The 25,726-nt window shown below is 41.0% G+C and overlaps 1 protein-coding gene across 4 annotated transcripts in view; it reads right to left on the bottom strand.

Annotated features, from left to right (window-relative positions):
- The window catches only part of AFF2 (ALF transcription elongation factor 2), a 353,085-nt gene that overhangs the window by 25,027 nt on the left and 302,332 nt on the right, over window positions 1-25,726 (bottom strand). For 3 of the 4 annotated variants that reach the window (XR_012765473.1, XR_012765474.1, XM_075435219.1), the window contains exons 10-16: window positions 16,651-16,813; window positions 15,100-16,119; window positions 12,840-12,964; window positions 6,810-7,044; window positions 4,718-4,857; window positions 4,101-4,164; window positions 533-669 (exon numbers count right to left, since the gene is read on the bottom strand). Coding sequence is in view for 2 of the 4 variants with exons in the window: in XM_075435219.1 (XP_075291334.1) it covers window positions 533-669; window positions 4,101-4,164; window positions 4,718-4,857; window positions 6,810-7,044; window positions 12,840-12,964; window positions 15,100-16,119; window positions 16,651-16,813 (1,884 nt within the window). In the remaining 2 variants the exon portion in view is untranslated. The remainder of the gene's footprint in view (window positions 1-532; window positions 670-4,100; window positions 4,165-4,717; window positions 4,858-6,809; window positions 7,045-12,839; window positions 12,965-15,099; window positions 16,120-16,650; window positions 16,814-25,726) is intronic. The other variant, XM_075435220.1, reaches the window with a different exon arrangement.

The raw sequence follows: 25,726 nt of genomic DNA, 5'->3' as shown, positions 1-25,726 counted from the left end.
AGCTGGTTCACATTCCTTTAACATTAAAAAATATACTTTTTAAATACAATCCATGCAGAAGGCTTCCTCTCTGGATATGATCTCATGTGCAAAGCTTAAGGTTGTTTTGTTTTTTTTTAACAGACATGCTATAAACCTCTAAAAATTGGGTTTGGAATAGAAACCCTGATAGACTCAATTTAATGTTTTGAATTATAAAGCTACACCTTTTAAAAGACAAGTGTCATTGCCAAACAGTGAAATTACTATACTTTACTTCCACCCACTACATTTCAATTTTAATTTTATGAATATTGCAAATTATAACACTCACATTATAACCTCTAAAGGGGATAATTTATAAAAGCAGTGTCCATCAATTATAAATTTTCCATGACATTAATAAAATGGCAAGAACTAATTATGATGACTTCTGAGATGAAGATGCCTTGGACAAATCATTAATACGTTGAAATGGTGTTTTTTAAAACATAGCAGGTTCTAATTATGACTGAAATGAGATTATGAAAATGATCACAGAAAGGACATTAACCTGATGAGTTCCACAGTCTCTGAGTACATGGTGTATGGAGATTTAGCTTCTAATGGATCTCGCTCCATAGCGTTCCCGCACTCGATGAAGGAGAGGGCAGCATCAGCATAATTCACTGCTTTGCCAAACTTCTCCAGCTGAAATGGGAACGACACTGTCAAGAAAATCCTTCAGCTTTGATTTTTAGGTAGACAGATCATAATACAAGGCAACAGTAGCATCAGGATGAAAGCAAAGCAAGGCTGGTAGTTAAGAATGCATTCCTACAGTAACTAAGACAGGGTCTACGTTTTTACCAAATCTTTTCTGGCAGCATATCACCAGATGCTCCAGAGAGGAAAGTCAATGTATGTCCATTGGCGTGCATGGATTCACACAGGCAGTGAGGGACACTAAGCATGTTTGAACAAATCCATATCGCTCCTTGATATATGAACTAAGTTTGAATGTCACTATGCAAGGGTTAAGTAACAGCTCCATGCCATTTGTCAGACATCACATTCTGTGTTAACTGTTGACCAAAAAAAATCTCATCACTTATGTGATGACTGAAAGAGCAGGAAAAAAAAAAGGAGAAAATATACCACTGCTAAATATTTTATTTTACTAGGATTTTATTGCAAAAGGTTTTAGCCCTCATAATGGTTGTGATTAAACTGACTTAGACATACTGATTTCTTTTTTTATGTGTAATGAATATTATATATGACACTTTTATAGTAAGTGTTTTATAATAGTATTTAACATTTTCAATTTTTGATAGCTGGATATAAGAATTCTACTAATGTGGCATTTGATATAAGAGATGCAATATACTTTAAATCATATAAAAATTTCTTTGTATGACTCTATCAAAATATTTTTGATGCACCTGCATATGTTTTCCATTCACAAAATGGAAGCCCATCCTAGCAACATATAAGCAGAACATTTAGTATACATACAAGATAACAGCATATTTGCCTTAGTGGCTACTTCTAAGCAATCCTTATAACTAGTTCCCTCTGCATACCTTGTTCTGTTCTTGTCAAGTTCTGCTCTTGTGCACTGATGATGCACAAAGCTGATGATATGTATGATATACTGATGATGTATAACTGACAGGTATTACTTGGATGATCACGAAAGGGAAATATTTCTAAATGTTTTCTCTCTATTCCAATGGCCACTTCTCAGTATATTCTTCAAATTCCTTGCTTCAAGTGTTCCAAATACAACTTCTTGTGGTATAAACAAAGGAGCCTGGCTGCATGCAGATTTAGTACAGACATACAGTTTGAGCCAGAAATGGGATCCGATTCTGCCCTTTGCTCCATGCTGACTCTAGTGGAGTGGGTGGAATTACTCCAGCTCATCACAGCTCAGCTGAGAACAGAGTGAGGTCTCCAAGATTTCTTCCATATGGCACAATCAGTTGTCACTCCAGCAGCCCATCCAAATTAGTTGATTCCTTACTGCTGTCCCAGACAAGCATAGGTTTTCACGGGGTTGCTCCCACAAGGTGCAAAATACCCTGCCCTTCACCAGAAATCTCTTTTCTGTACAAGCTCAGGAACAGCATTGCCACAAACCTCATTAACATTTGCTGACACATTTCGAGGTCACACGCATTATCTTTCTAGCCATTGCAACACATCTTTCAATGCTGTGTGTGCTTCATCATGTCAGCACCAAGTAACCAGAAGCAACTGTTTCCATAGGACAACTAACACTACAGCAAATGTGTTACATGGAGATAATTTGTGTGCAGCTGTATTGGGTGGAAAAAAAAAAGTTGAGATCTAACTAGCGGAAAGAAAAAGCAGATACTTTGTTCATGGGTATTTACATCTGCCAACAAGTTGTATCGTAGCGGCTGGGCTCACATTCCCATCAGAGCACTCAGGGTGTCAAACTTCATGTGACAGACAAGGCCTGCCTGCAAGCAGCAGCGTGATGTGCCATGCCTGCTTCTCTTAGTTCTGCTTGAGAAACACCCCTGCTTCTGCAAGGCATCGTCGCAGGTAAGAGGACGGGAGACAGGTCAACACTTTGAGTGAATCAGGCTGTGGAGGAAAGTGGATTGACACAGCGTGTTGAGATCATCAGGAGCCTGAGCCTGTAAATATTTGCTAGCATGGAGCAGGCATCCGTGTGCCAGAACCATGTGTGTTTTCTTTAAAGGTCAATCAGCTGCGGGAGGTGTTGCCAGTCTGCTTCTGCCAGCCTTCCCCCGTGCCGATGTCAGGGCTCTGGCTGAAGATGCTCTGCTGGGTTGGGCCGCAGGAAGCGGTGCAGGTCACCTCCCGCAAGCAGGCAGGTCGGGAGGGACAACGGCTGACTGACCGACACTCACGGCAGGTTGCCAGAAACCTGAACCCACCTCTCACCGAAAACACGCTTGGTGACACTGTGGCCGAAGCCAAAAGGGAGCCCAGAGAGCTGAAGCAGGCAGCTTGACATGTCAGCTCTCCTTCAGCTCACTGACAGCAGAGGGAGAGCCTTTTTTTTGTTTTTTTAATTGATTTGTTTGTTCTATGTTTTAAAAACATAGCATGTGATTGTTTGGGTTTTTTTGTTTTGGTCTTTTTTTTTGGCAAACACTTCTTTCCAAGCACTAAATCTCTGATCTGGAATGATATGCATGCAAAAACCTCAAAATAATAAAGCCAGAGGTGAATAATCACCCAGTTCTTTTTCAGTTGCAATTTTGAGGGGAAAAGTGAATGACTACACTCCATTTTAGACATCTTATTTTAAATAAATAGAGGAGTCAAGTTCCACTAAGCCTACCTAAATGAGCTGCTGTTCTGCACTCTAGCGTAGGGGAGCAAAGTCCCTAACCACAAAGCAAATGGCTACTAAAGGCACTTCAGTACTAGCAACAGTTTGGATTGAACAAACTACGCTGGACTATAATCTATCCGATTAAGTAGTTTTATCAAAATCAAAACACTTTGCAAAATTAGGTCAGTCTTACTGGAATTTCATCTGGGGTAAAATGAGAGAAAAAGCTTTCCCAGCATTGAATTACCTCATTGCAAGATTTTTTGGGAAGCGTTGAATCTTCATTTACCAGCCTAAAAGCATGTAATAAAAATGAACGTACTATTTAAAAATCAATTGTTGCAAATTTTAAACAACTGGATTGGAAATATGAAACAGTTTTACCACATGATAATGGGGTGGAGGGTGATTTGCCTTCCTTAACTTTCTGTTACGGAATATTTCAACACTTTGGTTTTCAGCTCAAAGTGAACAGGAAATCAAAATTCAAATACACATCATCTTTCATGAAATTATCTTATATCCTTCATAAACAGCATGACTGCTGCTTTTCCTCAGAAGACATACCAGCTATCGAAAGAAGCTTCTTTTGTTTGGGAATGAGTTGTTAAAGGCTAGGAACGGTGCTCAGGGTTTGACTTGTGGACAGTGTGTCCATGGAGTACAATCTGAAGCAGACTTTAGTCAATAGCAGGGTTCCTCTTGGTTTCTGAAGCTTTAGACGACATTCAGAATGTACATTTTTGTAACACCCAGCTCCATAGTGGAAAGGGACACCCCCTCCCACCCTGCGATAACCTACCAATGCATCTGCTTTATGCTTTAGCTTCTTAGCCTCTTGCATGTAATAATCCGCATTATGAAGCCTAAAGAGACAAAATCCATTATTTCAAGTCTTTGTTTTTATACAGTTGGACAAACATTGCTTGGGAAAATTGCTGACTGCTTCCAAGAACAATTTTGACAAGTATGCCTACTTATCTCTTTAAATCTTAACCTGATATTAATCTGAAGCTGCTGTACACAAAGATATGATGGGTGACCAGAATGTAAAATAACTAGCTGTAGAAACTGGCCACCCAAAGGACCCATTAATGTGTGCTGAACAGAGGAAAAGGAAAAATATTTTAAACTAATGTAAGTATAAGAAGTTTCCATTAGAGGAGCTAAAATAAAAAAATGAAGAAGAATTATCATGAACCTACATCCCTGATCTCAAAACATTTATCAACCGAGTCTTCATTAACCAGTGACAACAGTTCATTTGTAAAGATTAAAACTGTGCATGCCTTTGTGCAGCACTATCCACACAGGTGCCCAATACCAGTGTTATAATCAAAGATACTCTCTTTCACTGGGAGCTCTGCATGCACAAAAAATCCCAACACGCAGCTAGCACAGGGATCCAATAATACTCACGCATCATCAAATGCTATTTTGGGTCTTCTGGGCTCAGAATTCCCATTGGAAAGCGTTGGCATTGCAGACCAGATGTCTGTTTCTAGATGGCTGGTGTCAAGAAGAGTGTTGGCTGTTGGTGTATTGTGAGATTCTTCCTCCTGAAAAAAAGCACTGTTATTAACTCTTTGTAGTTCAAGCAAATACCTTCCTACAATGTGAGTGCTCACATCCACTCCCCCAAACAAACCAGCAAGCAAGCAAATGGCTGAGGCACAAAGTAGCACTCAGATCTACCCAAATACATCCAGGTTACCTTACAAAACCACCCTTCCATGCCTTATAACATAAGCCTATTAGATTAATTAGGCAGTATGACTCTACCTCTGACCCCTCACCTGAACTCATTAACTCACACTCTTAGGTGAAGTCAGCCTGGATACCACAGTGGTATTGACTGGAGCCACTGGTTAACGCAAAGGTGGGGAAATCTAACAAAGAAGGGCTGGGTGTAAACTCAGCTTCACTCAAGGTGGATCACACTAACCTAACTTTTTACCTATATTATTATTAGCTAACTGTAAGGCATCTGAAAAGTCTGCTTGGATTTCAGCAAGGAACGGTTTCCTCACCCTTCCTACATAGAACAGAGACAAGAATGGAAAGCAGAAGTCAGGAGTTGTGACTCTGCATTGACTAAAACCAGAAGCATAACAGCAGCATTTAAATCAGGCAATTGCAACTTGCAAGCTAGGTTCACAACCAGAGAAACTAAATTACAGATGAACCAATGAACTAGGGAAAGAAGTCTAACATATTTTAGAAGAAAAAGATTTCTTCCATCAGGATAATAGATAAACCAAGGATAAATCTGACTGGAGATGCTGGGAGTGAGAGGAAGTGGCCCTGCTGTTTACACAGCATTGTTTATTTGCTGACATATGCAGTTCATTTTGGCATTGATTTCAGTTGAAGGTGTGTGTATTACTCTCTCAGCTTGAAGTGACACAATGATATCAGAAAGCAACAGGGATGAATGAATAAGGTGAAGTGATTTGTCACCTACGATCCAACGCAACTTGTGAGCTTTACTATTACAGTGCAGGGTAACAACCTCTCACAAAGCGGCTAACAGTGAAAAATGGGGCTATGCATGTCCTTTTCCACGGTAGAATTTTCTTTTTTTTAATTTTGACAATGATACTAAGATACAGTTTGGTACTAAATGATACTGTTTGAAACTCTAGAGGGAGGAGTATTTTCTAAAATAAGCCAAAACCCTGAAGTTCCCCTGTTTTCTCTAAAAGAGGATGACAAACTGATGTAATATTTTGTATTTTAAAATGTTTTAGTGAATTTGCTAAGCAGCTTCTAGTTTTGGATCTTTTTCATGTATTTTCAGCAAAAAACCCCCATCTGAATCTGGTGAAAAGCAAGCAAGAAGGAATTGTCTATGCGAAAACCTTTGATAGGGAGATGGCTGTAACAGAATGATGTGTTTTGGGGGGGAACCTCCTGCCTATTTACATGGTATTTAAAATCTTAAATATGTAATACATGGAGACTAGGTGTAAATGAACCTTACTTACTGCTGAAAGCTGGGAGCCTGCAAACCTGAGAGAAGATGGTTCCATGTTGAGTGTGCTATGGACAGGTAACTTTTTGTTAGATTTTTATTGTCTCTTTAGTTTACTCTGCAATATTCAATATAACTACAGTGCTTAATTCTGGCTGAGATTCTGGGGTAATTATTCAGGCGCTGGATACCAAAATTCTTGACATTTTATTTTCAAAATGTGTGTGTTGTAGCTACAGAGTTAAGGGACTAAATTCCGTTAGTTGATGGCTGCAAAGGCTCTCCTCTGAGCCTCAGGGACTGGGTGTTTCGGGGAGTGATACACAATGCCAAGTAGATGCCTAATCCTGACATAAAAATAGAACTTGCAAGAGTTGCTTATGCCCAGCTCTGCAAAGAACCACTCCTCGCTGCTCCTGAGTGGGGCTACGTAAGGATTTAAAAATAGATACTGGGGAAAAAAAAATCAAACAGAACAAAGCTAAGTTAATTTTATTTTCTCTTGTTCACTTCCAGCAACAGAGGTCGGTTACTTACACAGATTCCTTTGGGGTTGGAAGAGGATTTATTTTCATTCTTTCTGTGTTTAGAAACAGAGGAGGAAGCGCTGCTGGTCTGAGGGGTGTTTGTGATGGTGGTCTCTTGGCTGAAGGAGCCGTTGTCACTGCTGTGCCGCCGGTGCACAGGCTCGTCCAAGAGGGGGGATAACGGAGGAGGGAACAGCTTCTCTTCTCTTTTCTTTGCCACCTTCTTCACTGAGCTACTGCTGCTCCTGGGACACAGATAAGAACGAGCTGCATTTCAAGAACCTTGGTTAATCCCTCATAGCACAAAGCTCTGGATTTTATTTACTGAGGAGCCAGCTCTACCCTCAAATACGTCCTGTGTAGGAGCTAAGTCAAAAGGGGACAGGCCGTGAAAACAGAAGAGCTACCTCTGCCTCTGCAGGGACGGCAGAAACCTCCTGCTTTGGAGGACAACTTCCAGTGCATTAGTACAAATTGCACCCAATTTAAATGCTAATTTGAGTCAGTCTTCATTTCAGAGGTCACAGAGGTTCTGACTCAGCAAAGTGCTGGGAAGTTTTATGCATGGGGTTAGCTCTATTGACATCAAGTATGGTTATTTATGTGTTCAACATTAAGCATCTTTTTAAGAGGTGGATTAGGGTCCACATAAGCAACCTTTGCAAAAAACCATAATAGCACATGGCATGTGAAACAAAAAAATCATTTATACAACTACAAAATGATAACCATAACAATAACAATAATTATTTGACCTCTAGAATAAAACCAATGTTCAACACTATATTAAAATGATACATTGTAGCTGGCAAAAGCCCTTGAGCAAATATTGGTTGATGAATTGAATGTGATTCAGAAAATGAATGTGGTTTTGACATGAAAGCTCCAGTAATATGATAATCTATTGTCTGTTTTATGTACAGAAATTGTTAGCTGGCTAGAAATGGCAGCTGTGATACACAGTAAAACCAAAAAAACCTGCTAGATCTTTCTCCCTTCAAATCCACCAAAAAAGAAAAAACCAAAACCGAACACCTCACTCACTGTTTAATATGTTAATCTATTCATAGATTTTTATTTTAGGTACTTGTCCTAGCTCAGTCAATGAAGATAACTTGAATTTTAATCTTTTTTTTAAGATATCTAATATTGCACTACATGATCATTTACTTTTCATGATAATCGACTAAAATTTCAATAACAAATTAAGTCAACAAGAATTTATGTTTTGCTCCCAGTCACCTTCAGTCAGTGTCAGGACACTCCTGCTCAGAAAACACTCGACCTGTAGAAGCTCAAAGGAAAGCAACCAGGTTGGAAGAGACTGGCAGTGCTTCGAGGAGACTGACTTTATGCACATGTGGTCCTGCAACATGTCCGCCAAAAAGGTGCCACTCAAAGCCCCGTCTGTTAGCCTTCTTACCCCCAAAGGGCATTTTGAAACTCAGACAAGTTACCATAGCTATAGCACAATAATACTCTGAACTTTTTCCAAAGTTTTACTCTGAACGTTTTCCAAAGGAGGGCAAGCGCTACCCAAGAAATGTGCATGTGTTACTGGATGGTACAGAGGCACAGCAGACACAGTTACTGACATACCCAGGAGCAGAATCCAAACCCTCTGCCTCCCAAGTAAGTGTCCTACACAGGGAACCCTGAACACGCGTATGTGGGTGGGAGCACAGACTGAAGTGGTTCTCCGTGCCCCTGCGCACAGAGGTGTGTGGAGCTCTTTTTTTCTTCCCAGTACAGCTTCGCAAAGGCAAGAGCAACCGAGTTTAGCAGATCTATCTCCAAAGCATCTTCAGAAAAACTTTATGTGAGCCACTGGCCAAGTCCCCTTTAGGGTCCAACCCTGCACCACTGGTGTGGTTCCTCAGCACATCCATGGCTATTTAGAGGGCTAAAGCAAGACTCGGTTGCTTGCACAGAGTCTGCCACTGCATGGGGAAATTTAAGGCACACATAAAGCAATTGAAGCAACATTCCTCGCTGCTACACGGAGGTGGAAGAATTAAGAGAGTAGTACCAGAAAAAATTAAGAAGGCTGCAGGTACCATGGTTAAAGCTTCACTACTTAAAACGTCACCAGATCACTTCATCTTTGGGCTCAAATACCAGATGGGGCAAACCAAGACATAGGTGCAGCTACTCAGCTCTGGCACACAAGTCATTCTGTGGATGGGAAGACTTAGCCACAAAGAAAAATGCATTTGAGGATTTTCTTTTCCCTACATGAATAAAAAAAGCCCCAACAAAACTTCATGGTTATAATTCTATCTGGGGTGTCTTGTTCGTCCCCCTTCTTCTTGCCCACTTAATCCTATGAGTTTTCGCAGCAATTAAGCTGATAATTTGTTTAGCAATGTTATCTCCCTCAGATTTACACCAAAGCATTTATGTTAACAATAACCTCCATGAAATAGGTTGTTACCAGCAGTTACCCAGATTGTCACTTTGCTTTGGGCTGTTAATGGGCTAAGGAACTGGTCTTTGATTGCCGTAAACGCTAATTTTGAATTAATTTATTGCAATAATTACTGAGACTCAATGGTTTAATTTGCTGACATGATTCTTAGTTAAACTATATTTAAAATCTAGGGAGAAACACAATAAAAGTGCAAGGAAAAAATACAAGCAGAACTGATGGTCTTGTGGCTGCAGGGTTTAATCTTTGTGTCTGAAAAGGCCAATTATCAAGGAACGAGGAGGCTCCCCATCTGCTTTTATTTCAGCCTGGTTTCTTTTAGGGCAGAAAGCAAGCAAGCAGGCAACAAGAGGTCAGTGTGTGAAGGAGAGAGAATTTCCATCTACTCGCACATTTCAAGCTGCCTTTCTTTGCCCTTTCTTTATCTGCTCCTTGTGGTATGCAGTGGTATCTCTGGCCTATTAGTGAGCCACTGTCTACACCAATCACTTGGCTTTCCTCTGCCTCTACTCTCCCTGTCCACAACGAAAGGCCGAACATTGATGGTGTATCTGATTTTCTGTAGGGGGTGAGTAGGGAAAGGTCACTCCCGCATTAGCTTGGACCACATGGCAGCAACTGAATGAAGCTGAAGTCATTGTCATAGATGTAGAAGGCTGGCTCCGCCGTGAACGGGCCCCAGTGAATGCTGTTGTGACTACTCAAGGGATCCGCTAACATATGTTGCTGAGTACAGGTGCGTCTTTAACTAAAGGTCAAACAAAACGGAACAGGAAATATTGAAAAAGAGACTGAAATGCTTTGCCTCAGACAGACTTCTAGCATGCCTGTTAGATGGGTGGCACGTTTCACTGGTACGAGTCTAGTCTGAAATTCAGACTCACGGTTTGCATCAGCAAATAACACTCTATGTTGTTCTACAGTGCCAAATATTGGCGAATAGTGCTCTATCTGCATTGGGTCTACCAATCAGGTATTTGGATATAAATGGTATTCAGCAGCACATACAGTTAATGCTTAAATTAAAATTGCTCTGGCAAGCAAGTAAATACATAAATAATACTCTGCTGCAAAGTGGGCAGTTGATCTGATAAAAATCCAGCCTCACAGCAGTGTTTCAAGGTATTACTATGAATTAGTTGGACAAAACACAGTATCATATATTTCTTCATTTGCTATGAAATATCAGAAATGAGGAAAATACAGTGGCAATAGTTTGAATAATTATATTTTAAGTGTCATATCAGATCTAGGAAAAGGCATCAGCCCCAGTGTGCGCAAGGGAAGGAACAAACAGAGAGATAACTAGTTGCTTATGCAACGACTATGTAATACACATTGGCTCTTTGGTTGTGCGAATGGCTTTTAAGTTCATAACTGATCATCTGAAATGTCCACACTCAAACTGTACATGTAGTCATAGAAATTTGTGGAAATTTGGCTTATAATTGCCCATATTAGACATGTAGCCCTTTAAAAATTAATTGTGCATCTTTGCTTGCTTTATTGAGCCCATATATTTAGGGAAAGATTGTAAGAGAAATGTATTCAAATGCCCAGACCACAGACATTCAGCCAGCGGGGATCTGCAAAAGCACAGGTGTGGCCTATCTTTCACTGATTCCTCCAGACTCCTGAAGGCCTCCAAATTTTGGCCCAGAGATCATGGTCTTTCTGTCAAAACACTCTTCTACCTATAAAAAAGCACAATGAAAGTCTCTGAAGTCTGCCTTGGGGAACTTGGCTTGTTGACACAGGGATCAAGTCCTAACAGGAGAGACCTAAGGTTCCTCCCAAGTGAGAACATCCACCATGGGACGTAACACCTTCTTAATGGATGAACATCATCAACACACCTGTAGCTGAATCATCCTCATTTCTCAAATCCCTTGTGCAGAGACTTAGGACGTCTGAAAGAAAACTTAGGACCTTTGGGAATAGAGGAGCAAATGACAAGGCCTGTCTTTCAACCTTTTACCACTGAATTATTATTTTCCCCCATGCCCTTGAACAGTATACTTTTAGATCCCCTTTTCTGTTGCCTCCCCTTAAAACTCTACTTAACCCTCTGGAGAACAGAACTACTCCTGACTGCTTAAAAACAGTCTGGGGCTCTCCAGAAATGTGTTGTCACACAGTTCATCCAGCTCCCCAGTCTTCTGGGAAACACATTCATCTACATTCAGCTGCACATCTCTGGGTGCTGAAGACCTGAATTATCAAACAATATCGCATTTGTTTCAAGAAAACTCAGAAGATGCTAATAGCAAATGCAGTGTGATCTAGGTCTCCACCACTGCAGTGGAAAACAAGTCAGAAAATTTTGTTTCAAAACTTCAGACAGACGAGGAGAAGCTAGCATATGAAAGTAACTATTGATGGACACAGTTATATTTTAACAGAGAATACCAGAGGCTTGGAAGCTCCGAGGAATCAAACTAATGACCTGGAAAACAAGCTCAAATTAAGAAACATCAGGTTGGGGGTGGATCCTTAAGGCTTGCTGGTGACAAGAATAGAAGGATTTTTTTAATGGATTGTGGAGGTGTTGGGGATGAATAATCCTTGATTCCCTCTGCAATATATCTCTGCTCATTGTATTTCTAGCAATGACAATCAGGGAACACCCATCATTATGTTTATCAAATGTGCAACATGTTACAGATCACATTGTAACTTTCAACTCATCTGCCTTTTCCAGACTCCAACTCTGATGTTTTCAGTGGTAGAATGAGGGTTTAGTTCAAGGACTGAAGTTACTCTGTAATTACACCAGTATAAATAAAATGATGCTCAACCTTCTTTATGGATTTTATAATTTGTGTGCTACTTCATAAATGATTTTTGAACTCTATGTGTGTTTAAATACTATTACAATGAAGTTGTTTTCAGAAGCACATCGTGGGGTTGATTCTTTGCTTGTCCTAGTGCAAAGTGCTCATCTCAAAATCATAAAAGCACAAAACTGATGACAGAAGGGAACCGAACTCTTTCGTTATTTTTAGAATGTTAATCTTGTGATTATACTAATCAGAATCATTATTTATGTGGCGCCTGTTTGCTCAAGCATTATAGCCATCTCAAAGACACTCTGAAAGGCACAAACTATTTGATTATACCTCTGCTGGAATACAAAGCACGTATGTCTGAAACATTTAGGATGGTCACCTTTGGCATTGCTGTATATACAATGTTCACCGCTGAAGTGAACGACAAAGTCAGTATTTCGTTCAGTAACTGAGAACTGTCTCTTAGGAAAAGCATTTAAAAAAAAAAAATTCCAGGCAATCAAATAAAGCCCACTTTTAGTAGGATTCTCTGGCCATACAGGTTAAGGATGATGGGGGCAAGAAAGAACACTGAAAGGATGCATTATGGGGCTAGAACAGTACACCAGGATTGTGGTGGCACTCTGAATTCCTGTAGTCCATCAGAAGGATGAATGAATCTCATCCAAAGCCATGTGGATCCTCTTCCTGATGGATGGGAATAGCAATGCCGGGTCACTCATACTTATGGGTTGTAAAGCCCATCTGGCTCTACAGCAAAGACATTTGTAGCACAGTACCATGAAATCCCTCATAAAAATTACGTGAAAAAAAAACAACTTACTCTTTAGTGCTGGTTAATCTGTGATTCGGTATCGGAGAGATACAAGGTGGGAGCAGGCATGAAGCTGAAGGGTCCTCCAGGCGCTGCTTCTTGCTTTCAACAAAGGTATCCAGGCTTTCCGGCTGCTTTAACAAAAAAGGTAGAGCTTGAAAGATCCAGCATCTATACACAATTTCACTTGCCATTAAGAGGAGCTCAGGAATCTCACTGCATTTCCTTTACAGTAGCAGCAGTTAGAATACTGGCCTAAGAGAAGCAAAAGTCACCTGAAATCAGGGCTAAACATGCTCAAAACACATGACATGAAGTTATACAACAAGTGACACAGCCAGATAATTAGAAAGCAAAACGCTTAATGTGCTATAGTTATCTTCTGTAGTGCACTGGAATTTAATTAATAATTCAGATGGAATGACTTGATAGCACCCAATCTTACTCAAGTAAACAGCTTTTACTCATTGACTTAATGGAAGTTGGTGGGAAAACTCCCAGGAGTGAGCACTCCTCACAGGACTGAAAGACTGCAGGACTGAGCTGGGGTAGTCATTAACAGCGATAGCTGGTCTAAAATTTCTTTGAAAGATTCCCTGATGCATGACTTTTGTGCCTGAACTAGGATGATACAAGCAAAGCTGATTACTGCTCCGTCACTGGAACCTTCATATCAGCCTTCAAGCCCACCAGTAGATGGCTAAAATAAATCTTTTAATAGTATGATTTAGAAATCCAAATCAGGCTCTCTCTATCCTACTTTAACTGTTGATATACCCTCAAGTCATCCTAACTGGTTTGTTTCGCCTTGGGTAGCAGTGAACAATCACGCAGCGACTGAACAGGCTGTTTCAGAGTGTAGCTCATGTTTCTACAGTCTCACAGCAGGACTCCTCATTTTGCTACTTTGTGATTCAAAGTCCCAGCTAACAAAATTATGAGGTTCCAACTTTCATATAACACCCTCCCCCCCCTTTTTTTTACCTGGGAGCCCTCAGTTTAGTTGCCAATACTACACTCATGTTTTAACCAAGATTCCCTCTCCACCATACTGACACTCCACTAAGTTACCCAGCAAGAAGGTTTTTTGTATAATTAATATACACCCTGGTGTGCTTATGCATATACATAGGCATGGACATTCATACGTCCTGCTCCTCTTTCTTCTTTTCTCCTTCCTTCTTACATTTCTGCTTTTAGTGTACAACTAGACTATAAATTGAATAAAAACCTGCTGGGTTTACTCATGTGATTATTTCCACTTAATTCAACAGGGAAGGAGCCAGTGCAGTGACTCATATAGGCAGGGGTGCAGACCCTGTGTCTGCCTGGCATTGTCTGTCTTTGGCTTGTATTAACTCTCTCATACCACTGGACTGCTCAAACTCAGGATTTCAAGAAGTCCACTAGAACAGATAGCTGAAGTCACATTCACAATGATTTATAAAATTTGGGGTATAAAAAAAATACACTATGATGGCTTCTCACAGGGAGACCAGAGCATAATCATTTCAGCTGGAAAAACTGACTACAAAAATTCATTTATGATCTAAAACTTCAGTTTCTTTTCTGAAAACACATTTAGTTTGAAGTGTACTGTCATATCGTGCAAGATAGGATACCCTTGGGCATAAATAACATAAAACACATGATAAAACATAACGCCTTAAGTCAAAATGTATTTGCTTTGTCAGGTAGCTCTGTAGAGAAAGCAGCTAGTTAAGCAAATGGTATTTCTACGAATCACATTTGTTTATACAACAAAATAATATAAAGACTAAATTCACCAGGAGCATAAGCAAGCATCATTCCATTGACTTTAATGAAGCTACGCCTGTTTAAGCCAGTGGTGAAAATGCCTTAATTCTGCAGACAATAAAACCCTGCCTTCCAAATAGAAGTCATATTTTCTGAGTATGGCTGAACCTGTAGTAATACAAACTCATCACTGGGAAACTTTCTGCAGATTACAGAACACTGGAAATCAATGGGTAAATGAGCACATCAGTGAAAAACCTTGTAAGATAAATCTCAAAAAAAATACATTGTTCACTGATTTTGTCAGCTGTAGTTTGTTTATGACTAGTTTCTGATGTTAATTTGTAATGCATTTGTAAACGTATATCCTTGGTAAAGACCATAAGCCTTAGTGTTACGATGCCTCCTTACGGCCCTGCTGCAGGTGCAGTGAGGAAGCACTGACTGCGGTCCTGATCTCCAGGACACAGAGAAGTTCAGGGTTTTCCTCCGAACAATGACAACGACTTACCTTGTGTTTCCTTTTGGATTTTGTGGATGGTTTTTCAGCTGCTGGGGTAGGGGACTCTCGAGACGATCGCCTGTGTTTCACATTTGCCTCTCTTGGTTCACTTTTCACAGACGTGGTCTCAAAAGGTTCTTGTCCAGGTATCCTAGAGAGCAAACTGAGGTCTATTTTCACCCACAGAGATTTGAGTTCTTCATATTCTCTCAGTGGGGACAGAAGTTCATTTTGTACGATTGGGATAGGAGAAAAGAGCTGCTCCTCCAAGTCATTGCTGGTCTGGTCAATGGATGTGTTGCTGCCATTGCTAGTTAAACTACTTACGCTGAGGATGTTACTGCCAGAGTCCTTCACTTTGACGCCATTGCCAGGCACAGTGCAAGCTGGCAACACCTTAGCCTGCAAGCTCTCCTCCTGGTCTGTATTTGAGTCAGAAGTAGATGAATCCGTTTCAATGAATTCCCGGGATTTAGGGACAATTTTGCTGGGGCCTCTGTACTTTTTCTTTTCTGAAGTGAGACCTGTGCTAGTTCGTGGTTCTTTCCTTGGAGCGGTCTTCCCAACTGCTGCTTTAGTTCGAACCTTTGGCTGCTCGGGGGGTTCCTGTGTCTCTTTTTCTTTGGGAGTGTTGCTGGTATTATTTGGTTTGGGCCAGTTATAATCTTCTACACTGGAAGTCCTTTCTACCTTTTTGGGTTGCTTTTTCCCAGTAGTCCTTTGTGAAGCTGGCTCATTATGAGCTGGTGACTTCTGCTTAGAGCTTTTTGCCTCTGGGGTTTTTTGGGCAACCCGTGGTTTGGCTTTCTCTCGGATGGGACTAAGGATCGCCCGATCTTTGGAATCAGTCGGGGGCAGGCTGTTGTTGAGCTTCCCTTTGTTTTGCCCTTCGGCCTGCTGGTTGCTCTGGGCCTGGGAGCTGGTCTCGCTGTGAGGCTCATTTTGATTGTTGATGATGGTCTTGTTGTGGGGGTTCACTTTATTTAGCCATTTATCCAGCTGCCATTTGTTTGTTGAGGGAGGTTCAGGCTGCGGTTTGAAGAACGACAGGGAACAAATCTCAGACAGAAGCAATGCTTTTCCCTTGAAATGAGAACATTTTTAATGTACCCTTTTATTTCAGTCAACTAGTGGTGACCGCTAGTTTTATGGGAGTATTTATGGAGTATTTATGGTTAATTAGGCTTCCTTATCTAGTTTACAATGTGGCCCTGGAGAAATTTAATACAACTAAAAAGTTTAGCTGGTCCCTGCAGACATAGTTGTGTCATGTTGCCTTTCCTTAGTCCCAGCTGAATACTGTGTCAATAAAATCTTCTCTAGCTACTGGCAAAAATCTAAATATCTCTTTAAAGCAATTCAAACGTAGGCCAGAAGGATTCTTCCAAAACCCAGCACGAGTATGTGGGTCATGCACGTCAAATTGTAAAGGGAGAAAAAAGTTGACAGCATCAAATAGCACAGAACTCCAACATTTTCCTAACAGAGAGCTGGATTTCACTCCCTTTCCCGCTTCCCCCTCCAAGCTGCCCCAGGGAGGAGCTGAGAGTGTGGCTTTACCTCCGGCGTGGCACTGCGCGACTCCTCGTTGCACTCGCTGTCACTGGAGCTGCTTTCGCTGTCGGAGTCGGACTCGGAGCTGCTCTCGGACTCGCTGGAGCTCCCGGAGCCGCCGCTGGAATGGGTCAAGCCAGTTGCGTGTGCCGCCGGTACCGGCAGGCTGCTGCGGGGAGACAATCCTCTCGTGTCAGTATGCTGCTTGTCTTTTTTAAAGTGTTGCCTGGGGGGGAACCACCCAGCGAACCCTGTTCACACTGACTTTCCTCAGTGTCAACTCCCTCTCCGGCAGCACAGACCCAACAAAAGCTCCAGCGGCTGTGCCACAGCATAGCCACCAAGGAGCCGGTTGGGTTTATGCTTCATGGGACACGCTGATAATGGTGTTAATAACATTACCAACATCATCACCCTCAAATGAGAAACACTTCACTGTCACACGCCTGAGCTTATTAGCCCAATGATTGTGAAAACTAACAATCACACTTAAATAATTCATTAATGGAATCATGGCTTCTTCATTTTTTGCTGGTTCATTTATAATTTATGATCAAAGGAAGGACATCAGGCAACTAATATTGGATGGGGCATTTTAAAAATTAATTTTAATGAATACTTTTACACTGTGGCATACAAAAACTACACATTTTTGACAAGTCTCCAGGGATTGCCCAAGAATTTTTTATTTATAGCTATTTTTTCTCTCATGTTTATTATAATGCAGAGAGAAAATGGCATTCATCCTGAAAATAAGCCTCTCTGTGAAATCTATTTTTCTGCATGTTCAACTGTCCTCCAAGATGTATTTATTAACTGTGCACTGCGTGTCATTGTTTTCCCTCAGCATTTATTTTTAAACAGAGAGGTCGGATGATCCCAGTTTTTAGCACTACAGAATTCCGCCAGTCTGAGTTTTTATAAACTCATCTTTAATTTCAACTTTTTTTGTCAGGGCGATAACCATAAGGTTTTATGTCTCTTCAGCTGATCTATACAGAGACTTTTTGATGATTGATTTTAAATTTGTGAAGCTGACAAAGCAAAGTGTTTGAAAATTGACACCATTTGCTAGTAGTCCTTTATGGATATTCAATACTTCACCTTAATATATCATATGCTGTGTGTGTCCCATATTGAGTGATTCAGAGGTGCCTAGAAGTTATAATACAGCTTTGCCTTTGTCTCTGCTATCTGCTTTTCTACTTTCCTCCAGGAAGGATTCAAGTAAGCCAGGTGCACACCCTGCTTAGCCTTTCATACTGAGGTGCCATGTGCCTCAAGATGCCCTCTTAAAAAACCACAGTAAGCAAGAAACTGAAAGTTGGAAAAGCCAGAAAAAACTGATGTGTGACCCTGTTCTGCTAAAGTCTTTACAAGTATTGGCATTGGCTTCCGTGACAGTAATAGATGGTCTTTAATTTCCTCCTTACGCTAAGCTACTTCCTCTCTCCCTCCTTGTTGGTAAACCCATCCCTTACACTGCGGTTGGTAACATAACTGTCTCTTTGAGCATTCCAATGGCCCTGCAGTGCCCATTGCAGAACAGCTTGGTGCTTTAGGGTGCATTAATGAAACAAAATTACTCATTTGGGTAATTGCTACAGATCACTAACTTTGTTGCTCATTAAGTGCATATAGTTTCTTTTTTTATTCTTCTAGAGGCTCTTCACTCAACTGACTCAAGTAGAGCTACTTAAACAACTTCAACTGGAAGTAACAGGTGCTTTTAAAAATATGGGCATTTCCAAAAGTATTATGGAAAACTAAACATTGCTGAATTAAAAAAACGGATCCTACACTTTGTATTGAATGTCATTATTTTTGCAAACCATTTGTGGGTTTGTGCACTTGTTTTTTGTTCTGTATCCCTCCTTTTCAGTGAAGCCCAAAAAAGTGTAGGGAGATACATTTTTCACTTCTTTCTTACAGTACAGAAGGAAACGGAACAGTGCAGAAAAAGTGAGTGTGTTTGTGGGTGAGTTTGCCTTTCAATTCCGTATCTTGTAATTTTGGTCTTATGTTTTCTATTCAGAAAACACTAAATGTAGATGACGAGCAAGTTTTCCTGCTTCATTACAATTGTTTCCAAGAAGAAAGAATATGAAAGAAAATAGAAAAAGCTTCTAGGATTCCCAAACTGAGGAGGCAAACAGAACAACTCCATTCTAAAACACCAAAATGAAGCATCAGCCTCGAAAAAAATGTGATTTATGGAATTACCAGAACAATGAAGCTGTAATTCAGAAATTACTTTTCCCCTAAATCTGTGAGCTTCACCTGTTTCACTTCTATTTTCTGTTTTCACCCCGCAATGGAAGTGAACATGGCAGTATTAATGTTTCATCCTAGCTGAAAACTCCAGTTCCCACAACCGTAGTGGAGAGTTGGCTCTGAAGACGAAGGGACATTTAATCCCCCACAGCCCCTCCAACAGCTCGTGGCTGGGCATACGGCTGCCTGGCACGTGCTGGTCCTGCCGGCAGCAGCGGGACCCGTGGCTGCTAACAGTGTGTGGGGCATCAGCCATGTCCCCTGCGGCCCAGTTCCTGCAGGGAATTGAAGCGCCCTTGTAGCAGGGCGTAGAAACCTGCACCAGACTCTTGCAGTGAGGAAGCTCCTCGCCCGGGGCGGTCTATGTGCAGGCAGCCCCCGTGCAGAAGGATGTGTGTGGGGCTGCTCGCACCTCTGTGCAGATCTGCCTCAGGAAACTCTCTGTTGTCAGCGCTGGCAAGTTTGCTCTCATTAAGATAACTGATTTAAAGAATACCACCTCTTCTATCAGATCAAAGAAGGAAAAGCCAGTGTCCCAGCAGCTAAGGCCAGACCTTTCTAGTCTTTAAACACAACCTACATCTTTTAGCACTTTGGAAGAGAACTGACACTGGGATGCGCTTACACAAAACAACTGGAGTTGTACTCTAGCAGACTGCAACTGCCTGACAAAGAACTCAAAGGGCAAGAATAACACCATGGAAATAGATGGCAGCTCCAACCTGGCCTTATTTTCTTTCTTTCTGCATACCAGCCTCAGAAAAAGTTATCATATGCCAAACATTACTGAATAAGACAACTCAGCAAGCTTGCAGGAACCAGACAGACTCAAAATAATGTTTTTTCATACAAAACACAATGAGGTCATATTTGTCTTTCATCTGGGATAATAAAATTAGGCCTTGGCTACATTGGGCAGTTTCATGCTGAAAGACCTCATTGCTGATCAACATTTTTAAAGTAGAAGCATTCACTTTTCATTATGTAGTTTGGGTTGAGAGTAACCCTGTTTGTATGCTTTGCAAAACAATCGGAGAAGACCCAAAATGCCTTTCCTAGCATCTCCTCATACTAAAGACAGAGATCTTGCACATAGCTACAGCCACAATCAACTTCTAATAACGCTGTTCGGCAGAACAGAAGAATATATATGATCTTTCACGTACAAGTGCATGGGAAGAAAATCTTTGCTTCCAACAACATGAGTTTAGTGGACAGATTCTGGCTTGCCTTCTGGGTTTTTTTCTTTAAATAAAATGTATCTTTTAGTTCAAAAGAACAGGTTGTTTTGCATTCTTCCCAAAGACTTCTTCAGCTTTAAAGTTAAATCACATGTTTTAAAAGATGCTGGGATAGATTCTGCAAATGTGCATTCAAGCAGCTGTTACACAAATAAATTGGGCTTCTTCACGTAAGTATCAACTACATGAACTGGAGGTTGCCTCTCTAAGAGACTTTCAAAGCAAGCTTTGTAATGTCGCTAAGATCCAGACAAGGAATGCCAGCCTGGACAAGGTTTAAAATGGATTTAAAGCATTTTATCATCAGACACAAGTCCTCAAAGTGACTAAAGGGGGCAGGAAGCACTGGTATTTGAAACTCTTGAATTTTTATTTCCCAGCAGGAGATGAGCACTCATATTGTTCCTCAGTGTTTGGGTGGACAATATTTTCATTTCATTTGAACTGAAAAAAAAATTAATAAAAACAATGCTGCACAATGGAACATAGTATTGTTCGGGTAAATAACACTTAGAAGAAAGCCAGTTCATTATTATCACTCGAGATTGGAGGCCCCTATTGAGACCAGTGACCCGCTGTGCTGGGATCTGTGTAAATACATGATGAGACACAGTCCTTGGGCCAAAGAGCTTGCAATCCAAACACACAAAGCAAACACCAGAGGTATTACAATCATTCTCATACTCAGTGCAGGCCTGTCACACTCTCTAAGTGCGAGGCCTCTCTGTACTTAATGGAAACATCAGGTTTGCCCCCCCCTTTTATTTTTGTTCTCCCCATTTTCCAAGCCCTCTACTCAGCACTCGAGCTGAACCAGGCAGGTCAGTCAGACCTGCTCTGCCCTGACCCAGAGCCCTGCCCACGGCTGTGCTATCTGGGAGGAAAAATACACACGTGGCTCAGCAGCAAGGATCTCCATTACTCAGGCCAGATGGACCAGCGTCTGCTCACCCCTCTCCAAAGCAGCTTCTCCTGTGCCATGGAGATGAGAGATACCGGAGTGACACCCATACTGCAGGTGGGAGGAGAACCAGACCTCCATCTTTTGCTAAGGCCATCATGAAGATGTCTCTAGTTGCCTGCAGACTGGTAAGCTGGTCTCTTCCCCATCAAACAATGAAACAGCCAGCAGAGACCTGCACATCTGGAAGCAATTTGGAAGGAAGCTCATCTGCAGCACCTTCACCTACCTCCCTTCTGCTATTGCAGCATACAGCACTACCCCTGTCCCCTTGCTGCTTGGTAGCGTGACTGTGCACAGTGTGGGCACAAAGTATGAGCTGAGAAACGTCTTGAAGGAGGGGACAAACACCAGTATCACCAGTACCTGCCAATGGTTATCAGCACTTGTTGAGCTCAAGCTTAACTACAAAGCAGCTGAGGCTTGCAGGTGTGTGGCTGCTGATGGCTCCTGGTGAGGAACTGCATCACGCTCAGCACACACCAACCATCCTTCTTTCACTGCAGTTCACTGGTATGAGTGATCTGCCTAAATTTAAATGTCTCCCTCCAGCTTGTCTGTTTTTTAACTCATGGGTTACATTTCCAAAGTCATTGAAAACAGAGATGGCATTATTATGTCGCTGGATTGTTATGCTGCCTGGAGAACTGAAGGCCCAACATGCTACTTACACTGTTTTGTTGTTGTTGTCATCTAGACTATGACATTATTTTCAACACATCATTTACTCTACTGTTGTAATAAATGATTTTCAAGATTAAACTTGGTAGTCACAACAAAGATAATGTGAAATACTAAAACTCATTAACCTCTAATAAGAAAAATAATAAACTTTTTACTCTGTAAATATGTATGTAAGAAAATTCACGTAACTCAGACTACTTCAGGAAAACTCATCAAGGAACAAAAATCCCTAACAAGTCCTTAGCTATCTCCCTGAACTTTTCACCAATTAGATGCAGTTATATTAATTGCTGTGAAGAGAATTTGGCAAATAGATGGTGCCTGCCAACAATAGGTTTATTCATTCCAACCCTTCCTTTTTAGGGTAACGATGAATTGGCCACTTGTTTGATTGCTTTACGCAGAAATCAAAATATAAACTTTGAGAAAGATGAGCGCTGCTGGGCAGTGGGAAATTGTAGATGGGAAATGACCAGTGAGTCAACAGTGTATCAGTGCTGGCTATGTATTTCCACAAGAAGCAGCATTCTGTAAAGGTTGCTTTACTGCACAGGCCTATTTTTAGGGAAATTTCAACCAATGAAATCTGAAAAGGGGGAGGTCTATGCTGGAAAAGTGACTACCGACTTGACAGAGTGGTTGATCTTCCTGATCAGGCACTGGATTGGGACTTTGATGAATTTTGCTTTGTGTCTGAGAAGAAAATTTGTCTGTGCATCAGCTTCTGCTGAGTATAAGAGAGAATATGTTGCCTATCCTTAATCTGGCTTGCCTATTTAAAATGCAGATTCCTCAGAAGAAAGACTCTGATTGCACAGGGCACTGAAAAGTGGGCAACCAGCTCTGAGTAAGACTTTTGTGCACTACAACCACACTACAGCATCTTCCAGAGTAGGGGGTAACACTCGCTCCTGGGGGGGGATACTGTTGTTCTGCCACTCACTACACTTTATTCTGAGAGAAGAGATAGAGGAAGAAACCAGCTTCAGCTTTTCAGAAGCCAGCCCTATCTCTCCTCCAGAGTTTATTTCTACAGAAAAACTGTGAACCTGAGGGGCATTACGAGGAGTTACTGGTCTCACTGACTTCTGCGTAAATGTTCAAAAAAGGCTGCTTCATTATTCTAGCAGATAATAATAGAGCAGCACCTAGCAGATTAATATTTAGTGTCAGAATTTAATACCATAACTGTTCAATAACGAAGTTTTATTTCTCTTCTATTCTTAAACCATTATCAGGAAGTAATATTCTCTTCTAATTTAAAAGGGAGCTGCCATTTTTTTACAATGAACTGCTCATATCTATATCTTCAAACTTCTATATGACTGCCATTAGATTGCTTTTTAAAGAAAAGGATTGCTCTGAATGATTTGTTCACTGCCTTTCCATTGGTTAGTATTAAATTATTTATCATCAGGCCGGTAGGATTCAAATCTAAACTTTCAAAGACTGGGTTGACACAGGAACTGAAAACCTGTATCAAGCCCTTTTAAAATATTAATCAGCACCCAGCTCAATGAAACAAAATAAGGTCTGGAAATTGTTACTTCAGCTAACATTAGAGCGCACAGTAAGACATCACTTATGATGGCTCTCTCCTGCCAAAACACATGCAAAGGGAAAACCTCTCTAATATGTTATTCAGGATGTGGCAGCCGATCTGCCTGTATCAATCCTGAACACTGTAATGCAAATAGGAGTTCTGATTTATTTTGAAGGGGAGGGTAACCTACAAGATGATGTATGTAAAAAGCCACATTCTCATTTTACTGTGTTCAAAAGTAACTGTTTTAATCAAAGACTGTTTATAACAGGGTTGATAGACTTACTGAAACAGATTTTTTCATATACATATACTCCTTTTATACTTCCAGATTTAAAGACCAAAAAAAGGATAGTAAAGATGAAAGAAATAAAAAGAACGACAGAGCTAACTCCTATGAGCCACAATCTATGTCAAAGCAGAACTAAAGTGATTGACAGCTTGCATTAGTAATGAACAGAGTGGGGAAAAGCTGCCAAGAATCCGTAACAAGGTCAAAGCCTTCCAATAAAGAATTACATTAGCCACAAATCCCAGGTGGAATTGTACATATATACATATATATATATCTCTCTCTGCAATGTGAATTTAACCATGGTACTGTTTCTACTGTCCTGTTCCAAATCTTTTCTGCGTTTTATTCCTGGGCTACAGTAAGTTCTGACTCTATCACACCAGCGATAAAGAACAGGTGTAACATATCAAACTGTCTGTGAAATTGTAAAAAACAAACAGAAGAGGAGGAATTTTAATGGCACATCCCTAACGGTGCACATAAAAAACTTTCTGAACTATTGGTATGGTAATTGCTCTCCTTGCAATTTCACAGCACTCTTCTACACACTTGACATGGAAGAGAAGGGGATTTTGCATATTAAAAGCAATATCGCATCCATGATTGGCGCATGCATCACCCTGATCACCTCAGAGTTTGGAAACAATTTTGTGAGCATGGTATTATTCAGGGAATGCAATGCATGTAGACTTCTTGATGTACAATATTTTAGTGAATGGATTCAAGTGTCAGAGAGCATTATTTGTACTATGCCCTGATGTGGTGCTGTTTGTCTGGCATCTGGAAGAACAAGAACACTATCGCTTACTGTGAGACTCCAAAGGGCCTCATTTGATGTAAATGGAATCATTTTGTTATATCAATATTGCCCCACTGAATCAAGCTAGATATGAGTATTGATACATAGAAATTTATTTATTTTCCACAAAGGAAACGTGGAATACTTTCAGTACAACTTGTGAATCTTCTGTGAAAGTTCAGCAGTACATATTTGCCCCTCTACCGTTCATAATTTTAAGTTAACATAAATGTTTTTTAGTGAGTCACTTATTTCAACTTTGATTTTACTTATTTCAGCAGAAAATCCAAGTGTGGTCATGATAGGAAACATCCAAAGTGAACCTCTAAAAGCAAAGTGTCGGCTTTTTTCTCGTTAATGTATGGCAGAAATTGGACACGTAACATCATAAATGAACTACCGTGCTCATTCTAACTCAGTTCTACTTCAGTTCTAACTGAAGGCAGAATCCAGCTTACAGAGCCCAGCGGGAAGAGAACTGGGAGCTATGGGACCAAACACACTGGTGCAGATGGATCCACATGACACCTCCAAATCCTCACCATTTCCAGTCTCATCTGCTGTCTGAGGAAAGCTAATTTTACTATTGGGAGCAACTAAGCAGTCGGAAAACAGAAAAAAGTAGGATTTTTTTTTTTCTTTCTCTGCATAAGGCAACACCTCTGAGCTTGAAAAGGTGCCAAAAGTCATATCCTGATTTTCCAGAGCTTTACAGCACCCAAGCAGTCATTCACACCTGTGCACTGTGTACAAGTGGCACAACGTCAGCTCAGGAAACCATCCGAGGATTTACTCTCCGGGGGAAGCCCTTGGGAGCAGACCGGCAGTATAACTACTTCCAGAGCAGAGCAGAGAGGATGAACCTGGAACATGAGTCTCTGCAAGCTAGAGAAGGGAAACCAGTCTGTTGCAGACTGCTAAAGCCACCCCGATTTAGAAAAGGCCCAAGATTGCTCCAACTGTGGCTATTGTCAGGGGCATGACGAGTAAAACTAGCAATAGAGAAAAGGGCAGAGATAAAAACTGAGCACAATCAGAACAAATTGGGTAATATTTTACTAAATGAGCTTCAGCTGCTCACAAACTGGTAGCAATCTCCATGCATTCTACACTGTACAGAGCATGAAACAGCAGATTGGTGCTAGCGGCATGGCGTGGCTCGTAGGCATGTACTCAAATGATTAAGGCATAAATAATCCCCCTCTACGGAGATGGCTGCTGCACCTCTGTAAAGAAGGACAACCCTGTGGTTATAGCACCAGCCTGACACTTCAGAAAACTGGTT

This window comes from Opisthocomus hoazin, chromosome 14 (assembly GCF_030867145.1).
Source record: "Opisthocomus hoazin isolate bOpiHoa1 chromosome 14, bOpiHoa1.hap1, whole genome shotgun sequence".
NCBI classification, from domain to species: domain Eukaryota; kingdom Metazoa; phylum Chordata; class Aves; order Opisthocomiformes; family Opisthocomidae; genus Opisthocomus; species Opisthocomus hoazin.
This window is presented reverse-complemented; position numbering and strand designations above follow the sequence as displayed.